The sequence below is a fragment of the Sturnira hondurensis genome, unplaced genomic scaffold, assembly GCF_014824575.4.
Source record: "Sturnira hondurensis isolate 20B ecotype Veracruz unplaced genomic scaffold, ASM1482457v3 Scaffold0017436, whole genome shotgun sequence".
In the NCBI taxonomy this organism is placed as follows: domain Eukaryota; kingdom Metazoa; phylum Chordata; class Mammalia; order Chiroptera; family Phyllostomidae; genus Sturnira; species Sturnira hondurensis.
In genome coordinates, this window is record NW_028090067.1 from 3024945 (window position 1) to 3043690 (window position 18746).

Below are 18746 nucleotides of genomic sequence, written 5' to 3' on the forward strand. Positions count from 1 at the left end.
CTTCATTCCCCTCCACCCTGCACACCACCTCCCACCCACATTCCCCCGCTTTAGTTCATGTCCATGTGTCATAAGTTCTTTACCTTCTACATTTCCCATACTATTCTTGCCCTCCCTCCATCTGTTTTCTACCTACCGTCTATGCTACTTATTCTCTGTACCTTCTTCCCTCTTCTCCTCCTCCCACTCCCGTGTTGATAACCCTCCATGTGATCTCCATTTCTGTGGTTCTGTTCCTGTTCTAGTTGTTAGCCTAGTTTGCTTTTCTTTTAGGTGTGGTTGTTAATAACTGTGAGTTTGCTGTCTTTTTACTGTTCATATTTTTTATCTTCTTTTTCTTAGATAAGTCCCTTTAACATTTCATATAATAAGGACTTGGTGATGATGAACTCCTTGAACTTGACCTTATCTGAGAAGCACTTTATCTGCCCTTCCATTCTAAATGAAAGCTTTGCTGGATAGAGCAGTCTTGTATGTAGGTCTTTGGATTTCATGACTTGGAATACTTCTCTCCAGCCCCTTCTTGCCTGTAAGGTCTCTTTTGAGAAATCAGCTGACAGTCTGATGGGAACTCCTTTGTAGGTGACTGTCCCCTTATCTCTTGCTGCTTCTAGGATTCTCTCCTTCATTTTAATCTTGGCTAATGTAATTCTGATGTGCCTTGGTGTGTTCCTTCTTGGATCCAACTTCTTTGGGACTCTCTGAGCTTCCTGGATTTCCTGGCAGTCTATTTCCTTTGCCAGATTGGGGAAGTTCTCCATTATTAGTTGTTCAAATAAGTTTTCCACTTGTGGCTGTTTCTTTTCCCCTTCTGGTACCCCTATAATTTGGATGTTGGAATGTTTAAAGATGTCCTGGAGGTTCCTAAGTCTCTCCTCAAGTTTTTGAATTCTTGTTTCTTCATTCTGTTCTGTTTGGTTGTTTCTATCTTCCTTCTGGTCCACTTCATTGATTTGAGTCCCCGTTTTCTTCCTATCACTATTGGTTCCCTGTACATTTTTCTTCATTTCACTTAGTGTAGCCTTCAATTTTTTATCTAATTTCTGACCAAAATCAACCAACTATGTGAGCATCCTGATCACCAGTGCTTTGAACTGTGCATCTGATAGGTTGGCTATGTCTTGGTCGCATAGATGTATTGGCTCTGGGGCTTTGATTTGTTGTTTGAGCCTTTTTTTTTTTGTGAGGGTGTGGTCTGGTTGCACCTGTTACATTGAGGGGCAGAGCTTTAGGTGTTCATCAGGGTGGCGCAACCCAGTTTCTGGGTTCTGATGCTGTATGTGGGGCCAGGGTCAGAGAGGGAACAATGGTGCTTACTCTGCTTTTGTATTTCAGTCCCTTCTGCCCTTTCCCACAAGCAAATTGGGCCCTTCTGATGCTGGTTCCCGAATAGGTGGGCTTGTGTAGGTTCTAGGACCCTGTGGGTCTCTCCAATGAACTCTCCTGTGGGGCTGGGAGTCTCTCCTGGCACCTCAACCCCCACAGGCGTTTTCAATTGGTGCTTATAGGCTTTATATTCTGGCAATGGGGCCCTGGGTTGCACTGTCTGTCCCACTCCCCATTTTCACCTGGTTTATCTGCATGCAAATGTGTGTCTGCAATCAGCCAGCTGCCCTGCATGCTTCACTGGGCCTGCCTGTTGCCACCCCTCGCCTGGGACTGACAACTACTGCTTTTTCCCGCTGCGGCCCTTCTCTGCCAGCTGCTAACTCTACCCCTCTTACCAGTCGGGATGAATGGTTGTCAGACTTTGGTACAGTTCAATTTTCAGTCAGATCTGGTTGTTTTTTTATTTCTTAATTTTTGTTGTCCTTAATTTTGGTTTTGTGAGGAGGCACAGTGTGTCTACCTACATTTCCATCTTGGCTGAAAGTCTCATCTCATGTTTTTTAAAAAATGTATTTTATTGATTATACCATTACAGTTGTTCTATTCCCCTCCTTCATTCTCCTCCACCCACACACCCCCTCCCCTACCATTCCCTCCCTTTAGTTTATGACCATGCATCTCAAGTTCTTTAGATTCTATATTTCCCCTACTATTCTTGCCCTCCCCCTATCTATTTTTTACCTACCATCTATGCTACTTATTTTCTGTGTCTTCTCCCCCCTTCTCCTCCTCCCACTCCCCTGTTGCTAACCCTCCTTGTGATCTCCATTTCTGTGGTTCTGTTCCTGTTCTAGTTGTTAGCCTAGTTTGCTTTTCTTTTAGGTGTGGTTGTTAATAACTGTAAGTCTGCTGTCTTTTTACTGTTCATATTTTTTATCTTCTTTTTCTTAGATAAGTCCCTTTAACATTTCATATAATAAGGGCTTGGTGATGATGAACTCCTTGAACTTGACCTTATCTGAGAAGCACTTTATCTGCCCTTCCATTCTAAATGAAAGCTTTGCTGGATAGAGCAGTCTTGGATATAGGTCTTTGGATTTCATGACTTGGAATACTTCTCTCCAGCCCCTTCTTGCCTGGAACGTCTCTTTTGAGAAATCAGCTGACAGTCTGATGGGAACTCCTTTGTAGGTGACTGTCCCCTTATCTCTTGCTGCTTCTAGGATTCTCTCCTTCATTTTAATCTTGGCTAATGTAATTCTGATGTGCCTTGGTGTGTTCCTTCTTGGGTCCAACTTCTTTAGGACTCTCTGAGCTTCCTGGATTTCCTGGCAGTCTATTTCCTTTGCCAAATTGGGGAAGTTCTCCTTTATTATTTGTTCAAATAAGTTTTCCACTTGTGGCTGTTTCTTTTCCCCTTCTGGTACCCCTATAATTTGGGCTTCCTAAGCCTCTCCTCAAGTTTTTGAATTCTTGTTTCTTCATTCTGTTCTGTTTGGTTGTTTCTTTCTTCCTTCTGGTCCACTCCCTTGATTTGAGTCCCAGTTTCCTTTCCATCACTCTTGGTTTCCTGTGCATTTCCCTTCATTTCAATTAGTTTAGCCTTCATATGTTCCTCTAATTTGTGGCTAAAATCAACCAGTTCTGTGAGCATTCTGATCACCAGTGCTTTGAACTGTGCATCTGAGAGGTTCGCTATTTCTTTTTCACTTAGAGTTATGGGCTCTGGGGCTTTGAGTTCTTCTTGAGCCATATTTTGGACTGTTTGTGCCTGTTAGTTATGAGGAGCAGAGCCCTAGGTGTTCACCAGGGCTGGGCCACTCAGTTGCTGGGTTGTGACGCTGTATGTTGGGGCAGGGCTCAAAGAGGAGCAATAGCGGCCCCCTCTGCTCCCTCCCGCCTCTGCTGCCGCTGCTGGCCTGCACAGTCCGTCTCACTGCTCACTTCTGTGCTGGTTTATCTGCGTGCGAATGTGTGACCGCAGCCAGCCCGCCACCCTGCACCCTCACTGGGTCTGTGTGACGTCGGGTTGCCTGGGAGCCTGGGGTCAGGGGATCTTTCTTGCTTGTCCCGGCTCTGCTGCTGGTTCCACCCCGCTTACCGGTCTGGTTGGTTTTTGTCGGACTTCTGTATAGTTTAATTTTCTGTTCTTTGGCTGTGTCTTTGTTCATCAAACCTTTGTTGTATTCAAACTTGGTTGTGGGAGAAGGCACAGTGTTTCCACCTATGCCTCCATCTTGGTGGAAGTCCTCATCTCATATTTTTTTTCTGAATGTTTTGGTTGTTTCAGATATGGTGAATCTGGTCCCTGTTTCTCCATCATAGCAGGAACTGTGGAAAGTGAAAGTTCTCCAGTTCTCTCTTTAGAAATGACAGACCCAAGAGGGAGAGTGATTTGCCCAAAGTCACACAGCTAGTTTGTATCTACAAGGACCAGGACCTAGGTTATTAAATCAGTAGATGCTACTGTGTTCCTAGCACACAGACGATGGTCCTTGCTCTCTCCAGAAGTCCATATCCTGTCGGGGAGACAGACGGGTGGACTGGGAGTAAGAGAAGAGCATGACAAACGTTATGACACAGGCACTCTTTCACAGGGTACTAAGGAAGCATGACAGGGAGTGAGTAACTGAGGAAGGTTTCCTGGAAAAGTGGATACTTGAACCAAGTGGTGAAAGAAAGGGAGTAATTCAGGTGTCGAAGGAGGGTGAAGTTCTAGGAATAGATGCAACAGGTGCACAGGTGTGGAGGTAGGAAGCAGGTCCTTTGTCCTCCAAGCTTAGTGTCCACGGTATGGTGCCACAGGGCTATCCACCCATGTTTTAGTGTGCACATGTGTCTGAATCCATCTCCTCAAAGTTCTTGAAGTCTGGGAAATCTCTTTCCAACATGAGTCTTCCATGGTATTTGATCCTGGGCATGTTTATGTAGGGTTTTAAACATGTTTATGTAGGGTTTTATGTAGGTTTTAGTCACGGCCGAGGAGCAAATGTTACCTTGAGGTATCTGGTGGATGCTGGTGTTCTGCACCTTCTGTGTTTTTTCCTGAGGGCAGACAGTATTACTCTCAGCGATTTGGAGCACCCTCTATTAAGAAACAATCAAAACTTGTGCTGGTCCCACTCCTGGTCTCTCTAAACCACACCGTCCCTTGCAAGGTGACTGGGCGCTGTGGCTCTGTGTTGGTGTGCCTCATCCCTGCCCCCAGGGGCACTGAGATTGTCTCAGCCCCTGTGCCCAAGGAGCTGTTGCTGATGGCCCTTAGCAGCGACTGCTACACCTCAGCTGGGGCTGCACTGCCTCCCTGGGCAACTTTGCCAAGGCCACCTTTGATATCATGTCTAAGACCTATAGATTCTCACCCCCGACCTCTCGAAAGAGACCGTGTTCACCAAGTCTTCCTATCAGGAACCCACTGACAATCTATCAGGAATCCACTGATGATCTTATAAAGACCCATGCCAGAGTTTCTGTGCAGGTGACCCAGGCTCCAGCTGTGGCCCCCACAAAATTTTATACAAGAAAAATAAAGTGAATTAGCCTGATACTACTACTACTACTACTACTACTACTACTACTACTACTACTACTAATAGAAACAGTCAAAATTTGTGCTGGTCCCATTCCTGGTCCCTCTGAAGACATATGGCAGGTGCCTTTTTCTCTAGTGAACTCTTCCAGATACACTACCAAGATGAAGGTCAAGAACTTCTGAGAGGTTCTTAACTACCCTTCTTCCAGAACAAGGCCCAGAAACAATTACTGGATTATTAATCTACACCAGCTGAGTACAGGCATTCTTGGCCTGTGCCAGGGCTGGGCGCCTGAGAGCCCTTGCAGGTGATGAGGACAGGAGGGAAGCCCTTCAGCCGGACAGAGGCTTTAGGCTTTTGCCTTTTTTTTCTCCAGCCTGGTTTATTTTTATCAAGGTCTGTTATGGTTATTCTGTTCCCAGCCTGGGCTCCTTCAGTGGCAGTAACTGCTATCATTCAATGCTGGTTCCCCAGAGATTTATCATTCATTCATTCATTCATTCATTCATTCACTCATTCAAAGCTAGGGAATAGTTTGGACAGTATCCTGCCTTCATGGAGATTATGCTTTGGTAAGGCAGCTGGATGTTAAGAAAATAATCACTCAAATAAATGTAAAATTATGACTGATAAGGGCTATGATGAAGAGGTATCTGGGCCCATGAAACACAATGTGGAGATTTCTACAGAGTCTCATGTGCTGAATTAAGAATTTTGTTCTTTATCATAAGAGCAATGGGAAATTGTTGAAGACCCTTCCCAGAGAGGTGACATGATCAGATTTTTGCTTCAGAAACATCAGTTCTGGCTCCAATATGGGGAATGAATTAGAGGCGGACAAGAGTAGGGTTGTCAGATAAAATACAGATGCCTAGTTACACTCACATTTTGGACAAACAATGAATAGTTTTTAGTATAAATATGCCCTAGATATTGTATTTTATCCTCACCTGAGGACATGCCCATTGATTTTAGAGAGAAAAGAAAAGAGAGCGCGAGAAAGAGAAAGAAAATGATTCAACATTGGCTGTGGATCCATCCCACAACCTTTGGGTGTACAAGACGATGCTCTAAGCAATCGAGCCACTAGCCAGGGCTATAAGTACAATTTTTAAATGTAACTATGTTCCAAATATTGCATAGGATATACTTACTTTAAAAATTATTTTTTGATTTTATGAAATTCAAATTTAACTGGCCCTCTTGTATTTTTATTTGTTAGCTCTGGCACCCCCTGGCTTGGACTATCTGTGTGATATTGACTGGGACACTTAACTTCTCTTGGCTTTGCGGTATGGCTTTCAGATTAATGCTAATGTGTAGCAACAGCCAGGCACAAAGGAGGTGCTTACTAAGTGGTATGTGCTCCTAGAAATAAATGATCCCCTTGTTTCAAAATGCTGGCTCATTCTTCTTACACAGCCTCACTGTGGGTTTGTCGTTGTTCGAACTCTGTGCTGACTTCCCATTGCCCTGTGCGGCAGGATCCCGGTGCACGGGTCTCAGTTTGCCTGTCTGCCATGACTGTCACTATGTCCCCTTCAGAACCTCATGCTCCAGACGAACCAGGCCATTTAACCCTTCTGCAAGCCCAGTTGAACTTTTCTACCTTTTTGTTTGCCTGGAATGTCTTTGCCTATATCTGTTCAAGCCCTACTCATTACAAGTATTTATAAAGTCATGTTAATAGAAATGTCATCGAGTAAGATAACATATGCATAGTAAATAAGATAAATACCCATCACTAGGGAAATGACCGTAAATAAAATAGGATTCATGTGCACTGTGTAATATGTGTTGGAAAAATATATATATGTGAACTTTTGCTAAGTGAAAAAAGCAAATTATAGAACAAGATGTGAACTATAATCGCAGTTCAGAGGGGATTTAGTGATGCATGTATTTCTGGAAGAGTCAGGATAAAATATGCTCAAATTGAATTTTTTTTCTGGAGAGGATTGGGTTGAAAGAAAAAGAAAAGTTGACATTTAGTTAATATACTTGCATGGCTTGGGTTTTTCTGTTTCCTAGAACTGTGTTAATTTTATAACTGAAATCAAATCAAAATGCATAGAAAAATTTATTAGAAAAAATGAGCTGTGGTTATGTTTCAGTTGTTGGATGGGGGTGGCTCCCCCCCCAACTTATCATTATTATATTAATGAACAAACTGATAACAAAAGAAGGTTATCTTCCTGTTAAAAATTTCCGACAGAAATGCTACTCCTTCTACAAAACATTTTTCTGATTCTGCAACTGGATGTGCTATCTCCTTCCTTTGAACCCTCAAAGCGCATTGTATGTCTTCCGCGGCTTTCATCTCTGTCTATCTTATAAGTATTCCATTCATGTTTTACTGCCTGACTAGATTTAAGCAACTTGAGGGTATCGTGATGGAGAAGGAAACCTGCTTTCAAGTCTGAAGATCTGGATGTTGGCTCTTGTTCTAATTATCTATTGCAGCATGACAAATTAGTATTATAGCCCAAACTCAATATCTTAAAACATAGTCATTTTATTCTATGTTATAAGTTTTTGGTCAGGACCTCGAGCAGAGCTGGGTTGGGTGATTCTTCGGCTCCACGTGGTATCGACTGAGGTCACTTGGTGGTATTTGGTGTGGGCCAGACAGAGGGCAGCCGGAACACTGGCTCAGCCCCACCCTTTCCCTTTCTGAGGCCTCTCTGCAGACTTCCTACAGGTGGCTCAGGGCCCTACAGGTGGCTCAGGGCTTCAAGAGACCAAGGCAGACCAAGACAGAGCTTCCCTTCTCCCTAAAGGAGGAAAGCAGCAGAGTGTCACTTCCGCTGGACTGGTCAAGCAGCCATAGAGCCTGCCCAGATGTTAGAGGGTGGAATAGAGATGCCACCTCTGAAAGGAGAATTTGGGTAAAAAGAATTTGTGGCCATTGGTCCATCACAGCTTTGCTATGAGTACAACCTCTGTGTCTCAGTGACTACATCTGGAAGTTAGAAAGACCAAAAGCTGTAACGAGTGCAAAAGCCTTCTGTCCATTACAGAAAGCTATATGAATTATGAATACCAGGCATTGTCTTGGTACTAACTCTCTGCCTCGCTCAAGGCAGATACCCATCAGATGTTTTGTACTATGAAAGTACACTCATTTATCAGACACTTCCTAAAAGGAGCACACCAAGAAGTGACGCTACATGACCACAGAGGGGCGTGGTGTAGTTGTGGAGTGTAGACTTTAAGTTAGGCTGACACAAGTTAAACCCAAGCTGTCACCCAGTAACTATCTGTGTGATCTTTGCTGACTCATCTCACCTCCCTGAGCCTTAATGTACTCATTATAATATGAGACTAATATTGTGTATCTAGCTGGGTTGCTGTGTGCATTGGAGCTAATTTGCATAAAGTGCTTTAGGACAGTGACTGTCATGTAGTAGGTCTTCTGTTTCTCTTACAAAGTCATATTGAAAGTCTGGATTCCTTGCTCATTTCTTTGCACTGGTAGCCTCCATTTACACAAATAGAGGAGTCCAGAGCCTTGTGAAAGCAGTTGGGAAAGGAAGGACCCTACTTGTTTCTCCCAGTCTCCTTCTCTCCCCAGAAAAGTTCCCTCCAGGGCATCTGGGCCCCATGAAGCTTTGGCTGGTAAGTCACTCTTCTCTGAGAGTTGGATGTGGCCTCCTTTCAAACCTGTGGCTTTGCCTTTCATAGATGTATGAGATCAAATCAGAAGGTGGCATTGCAAAGAAGTTCAATGAGATTCTGCAGAAGCTGAGCTCGCCCCTGAAGCCCAGAGTTCCAGAGCATAGTAACAACAGGATGAAAAACCTCTCCTACCCATTCTCCAGGGAGAAAATGTACCTGTGAGTATTAGAACTGTGGGGTAGGGGTGTGAAGAGGGATGGAAAAGAAAACCAAACGCTGCTCAGTCATAAGTAAGTGTCCTGTGCCTGGGAAAGAAGAGAGGAAGCATGCCCTCATGGTGAAGTCTTTCCTGTGTCCTCTGCCCTACATGAGATTACCATGAGTACCTCCTGAATAATTGTCCAGTGGCTTATGGAAAATCTGCGATTTCGGTTATTTTGCATGATGGTTGGAGGACTAGGGAGCAAACAATAAACCTTGGGACTCATATACCTTTTTATCTTCTGTGGGGTTTACATTCTGCCCAGTTCCCAATGGAATGGAATTTTAACATACTGTGATACACCCGAGAGAAGGTGGATAAANAGGGGTGTGAAGAGGGATGGAAAAGAAAACCAAACACTGCCCAGTCATAAGTAAGTGTCCTGTGCCTGGGAAAGAAGAGAAAGCATGCCCTCATGGTGAAGTCTTTCCTGTGTCCTCTGCCCTACATGAGATTATCATGAGTACCTCCTGAATGATTGTCCAGTGGCTTATGGAAAATCTGCGATTTCAGTTATTTTGCATGATGGTTGGAGAACTAGGGAGCAAACAATAAACCTTGGGACTCATATACCTTTTTATCTTCTGTGGGGTTTACATTCTGCCCAGTTCCCAATGGAATGGAATTTTAACATACTGTGATACACCCGAGAGAAGGTGGATAAAGATTCTGGGTTTCTGTATTCCTAGCTGCCCCACACATGTACTTATTGACTCTGAGGAGACCCCTCCCCACATCCCACCCTGGGTGAGGGAATAAGAGCCCTTCACAGAGATGGTCATTTGGAAAACCTCTGGATGGGGGAGTCACATTTGGGAAGTGGCAGGTGCAGCAGCCAAGCATTCATCCTGTTTTAGGAGCAAATGAGAAAAATCAAAGACCATTGGGGGAATGTTGAGTGAGTTAAGCAAGAGGGACAAAGGAAGGGGCATGGAAAGGCAGGGAAGATATAAGGACCTGTCTCTTGAGGAGGTGGTGTTCAGGGAGCTGTGTTTCTGCTGTCATTGGATAGCATCTCCTACCCATCTTTGCCATGTGAGTTAATGATTCTGTACACATATGTAGGCTGTTCTTTTTGCATATCATTGAATCTCCCCTCCCTGTGGTTCTGATATCAATTCCAGTCACCAATTCCAATGTATTTGTGGGTTTTCCCACACGACCAAGAAATTCTCCAACACCAGCTGGGTGTCAGCCCGATCCGACACTCGCTACCTTGGTATAGCATCAAATTTCCCAGGCTGAGGACTCAATCGTACAAGACTCCTCCTCCCCCCTTTAGATGCCAATTGCAAGTCCAGGTTGTTACTTGTGCTTCTGACTAACTGTAAATCATGGGGTCCCATGAACTTGGGTTTGATTAATTTGATGGAGCAACTCCCCAAACTTAGGAAACCAGTTTATTCACTAGATTACGAGTTTATTACAAAAAGCATTAAAGCATACAAATCAACAGTCAGATGGAGAGATGCAGAGTGTGAGATCCCAAACGAAGGAACTTCTGCCCTTGTGGAGTTGGAGCCTGACAAGCAGCCCAGGGGAGAATTCTGGCTCCCCAGCCTGGAAGCTCTCTGACATCCCTCCTCCTGGGTTTCTATGCAGGCTTCGGTCTACAAGCATGGTTGGTCAAATGATTGGCCATTAATGATTGCTTCAACCTCCAGCCACTGCCCCCTCTGCAGAAATCAAGGGGTGGGACCAAAAGCCCCAGCCCTGTATTCACAGTTGGTTCCCTGGGCAACCAGCCTCCATCCTGAGGTGCTTTCCAAAGGCCGCCTCGTTGACAAACCCAGTGGTGGTGGAAAGGGGTTGTCTATGAATAACAAATACCCATTTCACCCTTATGGCTGTGAAATGATTTCAAGAACTGAGGACAAGAGACCAAATTCTGTAATAGAAGATGCATCCATTGCTCTGATTGCTCAGAAATTTCAAAGGTTTGGGGAGTTATAAGCCAGAGACAGTGAAGACCCAAATCTGTATTTTATAAATCACAATATTGCAACCCCTTGTGAGGTGGCCGTCCAGATGTACAATAACTATCCTGTTATTGTACAGATGAAACCAAGGTCCAGAATCTGCCCAAGGATATACAGCCTTAAGCAGCTGAACTGGACTGGCACGTTGACCTCCTGGCCTGCTGTTCTTTTTGCACTCTGTTTTTCCTCCATGCCTCCCCTTCCCCCGGCCTTCCTTCATGCCAGCCTCGACATCGAATGGCCACTCCCACACAACTCCATTCATTCAGCTTCTGTGATCCTTCAGATCTTCTTGATGAATTCTCTGAACTTTTCAACTGAAATATGGTGTTCATCCTCAGAGTTTTCATAGCAACGGTCTACACATTATCACGTTCTACTCTGCATCTCTTATTTGGAAACGTACCTACCTCAGTGACTGGGTTCCTGGGTGGCTGGGAGTATGTCTCTTGCACCTGTGTATCCTCTAGCATGCTGTCCTAAGCACAGTTGTGTTATTTTTTAATGAAAAAATGTTTGAAGTTTAGAACAGGTATAGGCCTTGCATAATCATGAGTCTGATAACTGATATGACATTGTGACAACATTAAATGAAACTTTGAAAACAAAGTTATAATCCCAACATCCTGAAATTATACTCTTTTGTTATTGTTAATATGCTGTCCATACACAGTTATGTTTTGACACTTTTATTTTTAAAACTTATCATAGTATAATATTTTTCTATTGTATTCTAAAAATTTTCTATGTATAAAGTTTCAATAGTCATAATTTTCAATGCTGCATGATAACTTATTGTATAGATTTTGGAATTGCATCTTCATAACTTTATTAAAAGTAACTCCATGATGAACATTTTTATTTATGGGACTTGTTTCTGCTGTTGAATTTGTTTTCCCTGTGATACAGTTCTGTGATAAGTCTTCAGATTTACTGAGTCAAGAGTGTAAACACTGTGAGTGTGTGTGAGTGGTGTGTCTTACATCTTGCTATGTTGTTTCCTAAAAGTTTTCTCTGGGTCTGGGTGACAGAGATCTCAGGTCAAGGGCACTAAAATGAGTTGACCTTCTGTTTTCTTGGTGTCTGCAGGTACAACATCCAGGATAAGGACACCTTCTTTGATAATGCCACACGTAGCCGCATTGTGAGTAAACGGGTTAACCAGGTGCCCAATGAGGTGTGGTGGGCCCAGGAAGGGGTGGGGAAAGACCAAGTACCCAGTCTGGCAGAGCATCCCTTGCTCGCCCTGCTACCTTCCATCATCCTTTGTTTGGAGTTGCTGAGCAGCTAAAAGAAAAGACCAGGAGCTTTCTAATTGCAGCAGTAAAAGAAATCGCAAACAACTACCCTCACTCGGGCTTGAGAGGGATTTCTTCTCATGAGAGTTCCCCCCTTATACCCTCTTGGAATTAGAGAAACAGGGACTCTCCAAGCTGGTGGCAACTTTTAGCTCGCCAGGAAACTGAGGCTCTGAATAGCAATGAGTTGAAAAATTATTCATACAGATCGTTAGGGTCTGAATGAGGACTCGTCACTACGCCACTGGGTTTCTTTCTTTCTCCCTCAAGGGTGTCCTGTGCACTTCTGTCACAGGGAATTCTAGAGCTAGCCAGTTTGTCCAAGAATAAAATGATCCACCCACTCAGTAGAAAGCCAAAATTCATAACTATAGTGGTTCTTCTCCAATTTTTTTTGCCTGAAAACACTTGAAGTCAAGTTTTTGAATTTTGCAGAATGATGGATGCTAGTGCAAATCTGTAATATGCCTTGCATCCCTGTGGCCCCAGTCAGTTTGTTCTCTACCCACCTAGAGAACATTCAGTCTATGGACAGAGGAGAAAAAGAGGTCCTACGGAGTGCTGGACACTCACTCATGCCACAGGGGGAACTTGGCAATGTGTTTCCATTGATCCCTAAGAAAGAACTTAAATTTGAACAGAAGGAGGAATGAGGGTTGGATATGTAGCAGAACTTCTAAGTCGATAGGGTGGTAAGAGGAATATAAAGGGACAAGTGAGTAGAGAAAAGTACCGAACATTTCCAAGGTGTTTAGAAAACATGGCCCACTGTTTGCAGTGTGGGCAAGAAAATACTTGAGGTCCCTTAGCCTAGTGTTTTAGAAAGGTTTAAAATGGGCATATAATTTTTTTCATCTTTTTATGAAAAAAAATCTCTCTCTCTCTCTTTTTTTGGTTGATGCTCTTATAAGCCACTTAAATCTCCCTGTGGCTTGAGTCTCGTGTCTGGGAGGGAATTACAGGGCGTTGTGGAGATTACCCCAATAATTGCAAAGTGCTTGTAAAATAATAAAGTGCCATTAAATGCTGTTCTTAATTATTATTGCTGTTGAATCACTGTCCTGTATTATAAGTGAATCAAACATTCCTGGGCCCCTTCTGCTAGAAGTTATTTATTTACCACTCCTTCCAGGTCTGTGGCTAGAATATGAGAGGATGAATGATGATGGAGTAACACATCTCCCATTAATCTCTTCTAGAAGCTACTTCCATTGCTTCTTGCCCTTTGCCAGTCCACCCCACACTGTGAGAAGAAGGGGGAGCCTTGAGTTTTGTCCTGGGTCTGTTCTGCCCTGGGGTCCTCACCCACATCTATAAATGCCTTCCCTGTGCCTCCTCTTTGTGGGCATCTGGGCAGCCCAGCTCTTTGTCCCAGAACAGGCTTTCCTGCTGAACCTCTCTTCATAGCCTGACACAGGCTTGGAACCCAGTGGAGGAGTGTGGTTGGCCAGCAAATTTACGCTGGCCCACCTTCTCAGCATCCCTCCCTCCCATGTGAGGGCAGTCACCTGCAAGCCACATGGTTGGGGTTTGTTGGTCCATTACTGCGTGCAGTGGTCATTGAGCAGGCAGCCTGCTGGAGGCCCAGGATGTGCTTGGTGACGTGGAGTCCTGAGGAAGTGTCTGACATGCTCTGGTTGGGGAGGCAAGATGAGGACTCAGGAGAAAAATAGTACCAATGGCCAACATGTAGGTGGCCCTTTTCCAGTGTACAAAGTGCTTTCATGGTTCTGAAGGCAGCTCTGTGGCATAGCTCCATTACAGAGGTGGCAATGAGCCCTCGCAGAGCTGCTCAGGACCCCTCTGCTAAGAACCAGGACTAGAATCGTATTGTCTGCCTGCTTTTCCTGTGCTTTCCCCAGCGTGGCACTAATCAGGGCTGGTGGAGAGGACATCCTCCTCCAGGTCTTCCCTGAGGTTCCGCCAGGGGTGGCAGACACCCCATCCTGTGTGACCCAGGCTTTTCCTCCCAATCTCCCCAGGGGGCGCTGTGGGGGTCTGAGCTCCTTGGTGTGTTTTTCTTGCCTGCTGTAACTGCAATTTATAGCCTTTCCTTTCTTAATTTTTTCAGGGTGGGGCAAAGGGAGGGCAGTATGTATGAGGGGGGTGATTGTTTCCTCAAAGCACTCAAGTTTGAGTGGGTTTGACAAGCCATCCATGAGCTTGGCACATGCTTGGCTCCCCCCTCCCTATAAACGGGTCCAGCCGCCTAGTCCCCTGCCTGCCCCCCACATGTGGTGACACATGTGGTCAAGGTCCTCACAGCCCTGCTCTCATCCGTTTTAGGTGCATGAAATCCTGAAGCGCACAACCTGTTCTCGAGCCAACAACACGATGGGTAAGGACCCTTTCCGCCACCCGTGGGTATAGTGCTGGGGTGCTAAGGGGGCCATAGCTGTCCTTTCAACAGCTCGGTTGGTGGGCAGCAAAGAACAAAACAAAACAAATGCCCCACACAGGGGAGGAGGCTGCTTTCACTTAGGGTAGGAAACCCTCCCTGGCCCTCCAGGAGCAGGGGGTACCCCATTTCTTGGTGGGGCTGGGGCTGCTCCCCAGACTGCTGTAACTTCTCCCAGATCCTCATTCCAGAAGAAAAGCATCTTAGAGGTCTTTTAGTACAGCCCCCTCTGTTCATGTATGAAGAAACTGACCCCCAGAGAGGGTGAGTGACTTGTGTAGGGCCACACATTAGTCTCAGTGTGCCTCTTAAGTTTGCCATTCTTGTCACCAAATCTGGCTGAATCTGTTTGCCTTTAGGTTAATTTTTTTATCTTTTTTTTTTTAGAGTGAGGGTGTTGGTCTTTGAAGCAGGAACCTCAGCATTTGGGAACTTGTAGTGTATGGCAGGCGGTCTCGATGCTGATGGCTTACACAGGGACACACATGATAGCAGGGGTAAAAACATGAACTTATGTGCACAAGCACAGGTCCTTTCCACAGGAATCACTCTGCAGGTTCAACGGTCTTTCCAAAGGTGTTACCATCACTCAGAATGGCTTTTGAAACCTTTGAGAGAACGTGCTTTGTAATAAACTCTGTGGCAACAAATCTGTGGTTTTTGAGGCAGCTTCAAGTTGAAAAGAGTCCAAAGTTATTTAGAGGCAAGTCTAGTGCACAAGGTAGGCAGTGAAATTGAGGAATAAAAATAGTGATGACAGCAATGGTAGCTGTTATGGGAGAGGTTATCGTGGGGCTCCTAAGCTGCCTCAGCACCAGGGAAACCGTAGTGAAGGAGGAATCAGAGCAGGTTTTGAGAGTGATAGCATTTTTAGGATAGCGCAGAACCCCTCAAGGGGGCGATTATGTATGACTCTGTTTGCTTTGATGTGTTCTTCTTACTACTAAATTACAAATAAGACTCCAAGTATTAAAAATCAAATCTTCTATGCAGTGTTATTTGTCTGGAGCATGGCGCTTACAAGTCAAGGAGGTGAGGGAGTGAGGTAATTGATTAGTCTAGTTCAATTCCATGGAACGAATGGGAGTCCTCAAATGGCTTTGAGCAGCCATTTGTCCTTGGTTATGAGGACAACCAGAAGAGTGAAGAGATCTTAGAAGGTATTTTGTACTTTCTCATGGCCTTCGTCAAAGGTTTTGAATTTACCCTTACTTCTTGACCGGTTCACTCCTCCATTCCATCAATTTGCCTTTTATCCTTTCACGGCCTCCCTGATTTGACCAAATCTGCTTCCTCAGATGTTGGAGGTGACTTTATACTTCTCCCATTTCATTGCCTTTTTCGTAGTCTTCATCTTCCTTAACTTTCTACATCCTTCCAAGCCTTCTTTGCTGAACTTCCATCTTCTGAGAGTTGATAGCCAGGAAGGGGCTGCCGATCTGCTGACCTGCTGTGGTTCTGTTCCCACCTCTGGACCACACTTGCTTTGGTTCCCCTCCCTTCTCCCGCATGTTAGATGTTGTCTGCATGTTTGCTTGGCCTCCTTACTCTCTTCTTCTCTGTAAAGATGACTCACAACCATGTATTTTTATTTTTCATTTCTTCCAATTTCAGCCCAGCATTTACAATTACTGGACTGATACCTCCACTGAGATGTTCATCAGAATCTTAAAATCAATACATCTAATACTCCATTTCTGTCTCATCCCCTCTCTCTCCTGTACCCTCTCCCTCCACTGCTTCTCTTCCTGTCACTGTGACTATTGGGCTCTCTAGTTTTGCTCATGCTGTTCCCTTTGCACGAATGTCCTTCCTCTAATCTCATTCTTGCCCATCCCCAGACCAAACATCACTGTCCTTTTAATGCCCTTTTTGCCCTCTTAATGCCCTTTTTCTGGAACTCTCATTAAACTCAATCTCTTTCTTGCTGATTATCTGTGTCCATGACTTTGACTCATAAGAGAGTCGTTGAGATGTGTCTCAATGATCTGTATGCTCCATTACAGCTAGGTGTCTGCCTTGCACATTCTGCTCAGTTGATTTGGTTTGATAAATTAATTAAACATGACTACCCAACTAGTCTAATAGCACTAGCTATTGAGTTCCGACTTCGTGTGTCCATGGACAAATGAATTAACTTCTCTGCAACTCAGCTTTCTTTTATGTAAAGTGGGGATAGTAATATCTACTTTGAAGAGTTTTTGTAAAGATTAAATAGGAAGCTGTTAGTTTGTTTGTAAACTGGCAAATCCCTAAGAACCAAGTTCATTTTGAGAGACAGCTTCTAGAGTGTTGAAGGCTAATTAGAAACCCTCTGCTTTCACACTGAATTTTTTTTCTTTTGAGGATCTGATTTTTTTTGTGATGTCTCAAAGTCAAACACTTAAGGATTTTTCTATTCTTGGGTACTTTCAAAATTTTCTTTCTTTTTTGACATTCAGAAATTACTTCTTGAGCAATTGCTTTGTGTCAAATGATGTTATAGGAACTGAGAGGTGCCAAGATGAATTTGACCTAATTTCTACACTTGAGAGGCTCTTAGTTTAGCCATGCAGACAAACATATAAATTGATAATTCTGAGAAATCTGGTAGGTACAATAATAGAGACACATTCAGAGTGGAAAGGGAACACAGAGGAGGAAGTAATTAACTTCAGGTATGTGTCTAAGTGTCAACGTAAATCTTTTAATATTAGTTTCATAGCCCTAGAGAAAGAAGCATGTCAATAACTCTCATCTCAATCACAAATGGGTATAAAGGAGATAAGTGATTTGTCCAGGGTCACATACTGAGTCACTCTCAGAACTGGGTCTACAACTTGGGTTTCTTTATTCCTTTCTTAGTCCTACTACCTTTGGGATGTTTTGAACCAGAAGTGGAATTAGGTTGAGTCTTTAAAGTCTGTTACTCCAGAAACAACAGTTACCTAGCCATCAGTTTAAACCCTTGAATTGGTAGGGATAGCCTGCCTTCTTCAGACGTATAATGAGCCCGAGACCCTAAGGCAGCAGTGTGCTTCTGCTGGGATATTGGCAGAGAAAAGTTGAGAAGTGAGCTTAAGCTCGGTCTCCACTAACTTTTGTAGGATTGTGGTGAGCTATACTGTGTTAACTAGCTTTAGTGTTGCTTCACTTATAAAATAATGAAAAATTAAGAAAAAGGCTAACAGGTGTTATAAAGCCTCTCCCTTATTGCTATTTATATATTTTAAGTTAAAGCTTAAATAAGAAAGTGACCATACAATAAAATTAAAAACCCTATTGTCTGTGTTTTAAGCATGGACATTATGAAAATTAAGTGATGAATTATTTTCTGTGTAGATTCTCAAAAGTTAATACCCAACTTCATACTCAACATCGTCATGCAGATCCGCCCCCCCCCCCCCCAATGTGAACTAAAAGGACCATACAGGTTTGCCTTTGTGGGACCACACAACTCCCATCTGTGCAACCCAAATTTTGATGAACACCATCTTTCAATTTCTTAAGCCAGAAATGATAACAAAAGTGCTACTGGGTTGACTATTCTGTCAAGCATCTCTAAAGCTGGTACAATTTCTCTTCCCATCCACTATGCTAGTCTACATCAACTGCATTTTTCTTTTACCCAAATTCCTTTTCCACCCACTAAGACATCTTCCTATTCCCAGTTTTGTGGGTTTTAACCCATTCTATGGGTAGACTTACATTTAACTCATTCTATATAATGTAGCCAGTATGAGCTTTTTAAATGCAAGTCTGATTATTTCACTGGCCTTCTTGAAATGGTAAAATTGACCCACATTTCTCTTAGATAAAATGCAAACTCCTTAGTAGTTACCTATTGTTATGGACTTGATGTTTGTTTCCCCTTCGCCAAATTCATCCACTGAAGCCCAAACTCCCTTTCCCCCAAATAAATAATGTCTAGCAGTTCCACAGTAGCTACTGATGATTTATTAGCTTTGTAACAAGAGACATATGACTAACTTCTCTACTTCCCGGCAGAGGAGAACCCTGCACACCAGTTTTTATGTTGTTTGACTTCTGTCTAGGAAAATCAAGTGCTTTCTGTGCTCTCTGGCCATCTTTACGCTATCCTACTTAGAAGATCAGGAAGAATGAAAAATATGGTAACACTGTCAGGCTTCAAGATAATATGGACCTTGGACCTTGGGGTAAATTTTGATTTTTTTTGCCCTTCTCTCTGCTTGCGTAGAGAAGCAGAAATGGCATAGAATTGACTTATATCCTCCAGAGGATTTTTGCTTCATAAAAAGAAGAAACAAAGAAGAATAGGACAGTGCTTAAAATTGTTTTTCAAGGTATTCTTGTTGATCTTTTACCCTT

The 18746-nt window shown here is 43.7% G+C and overlaps 1 protein-coding gene across 6 annotated transcripts in view; it reads left to right on the forward strand.

Moving 5' to 3' along the window:
• The window catches only part of ANO2 (anoctamin 2), a 329301-nt gene that overhangs the window by 94369 nt on the left and 216186 nt on the right, over positions 1 to 18746 (forward strand). For all 6 annotated transcript variants that reach the window (XM_037068063.1, XM_037068065.1, XM_037068064.1 and 3 more), the window contains 3 exons: positions 8547 to 8698; positions 11811 to 11865; positions 14306 to 14357. In XM_037068063.1, the coding sequence (XP_036923958.1) occupies positions 8547 to 8698; positions 11811 to 11865; positions 14306 to 14357 (259 nt within the window). The remainder of the gene's footprint in view (positions 1 to 8546; positions 8699 to 11810; positions 11866 to 14305; positions 14358 to 18746) is intronic.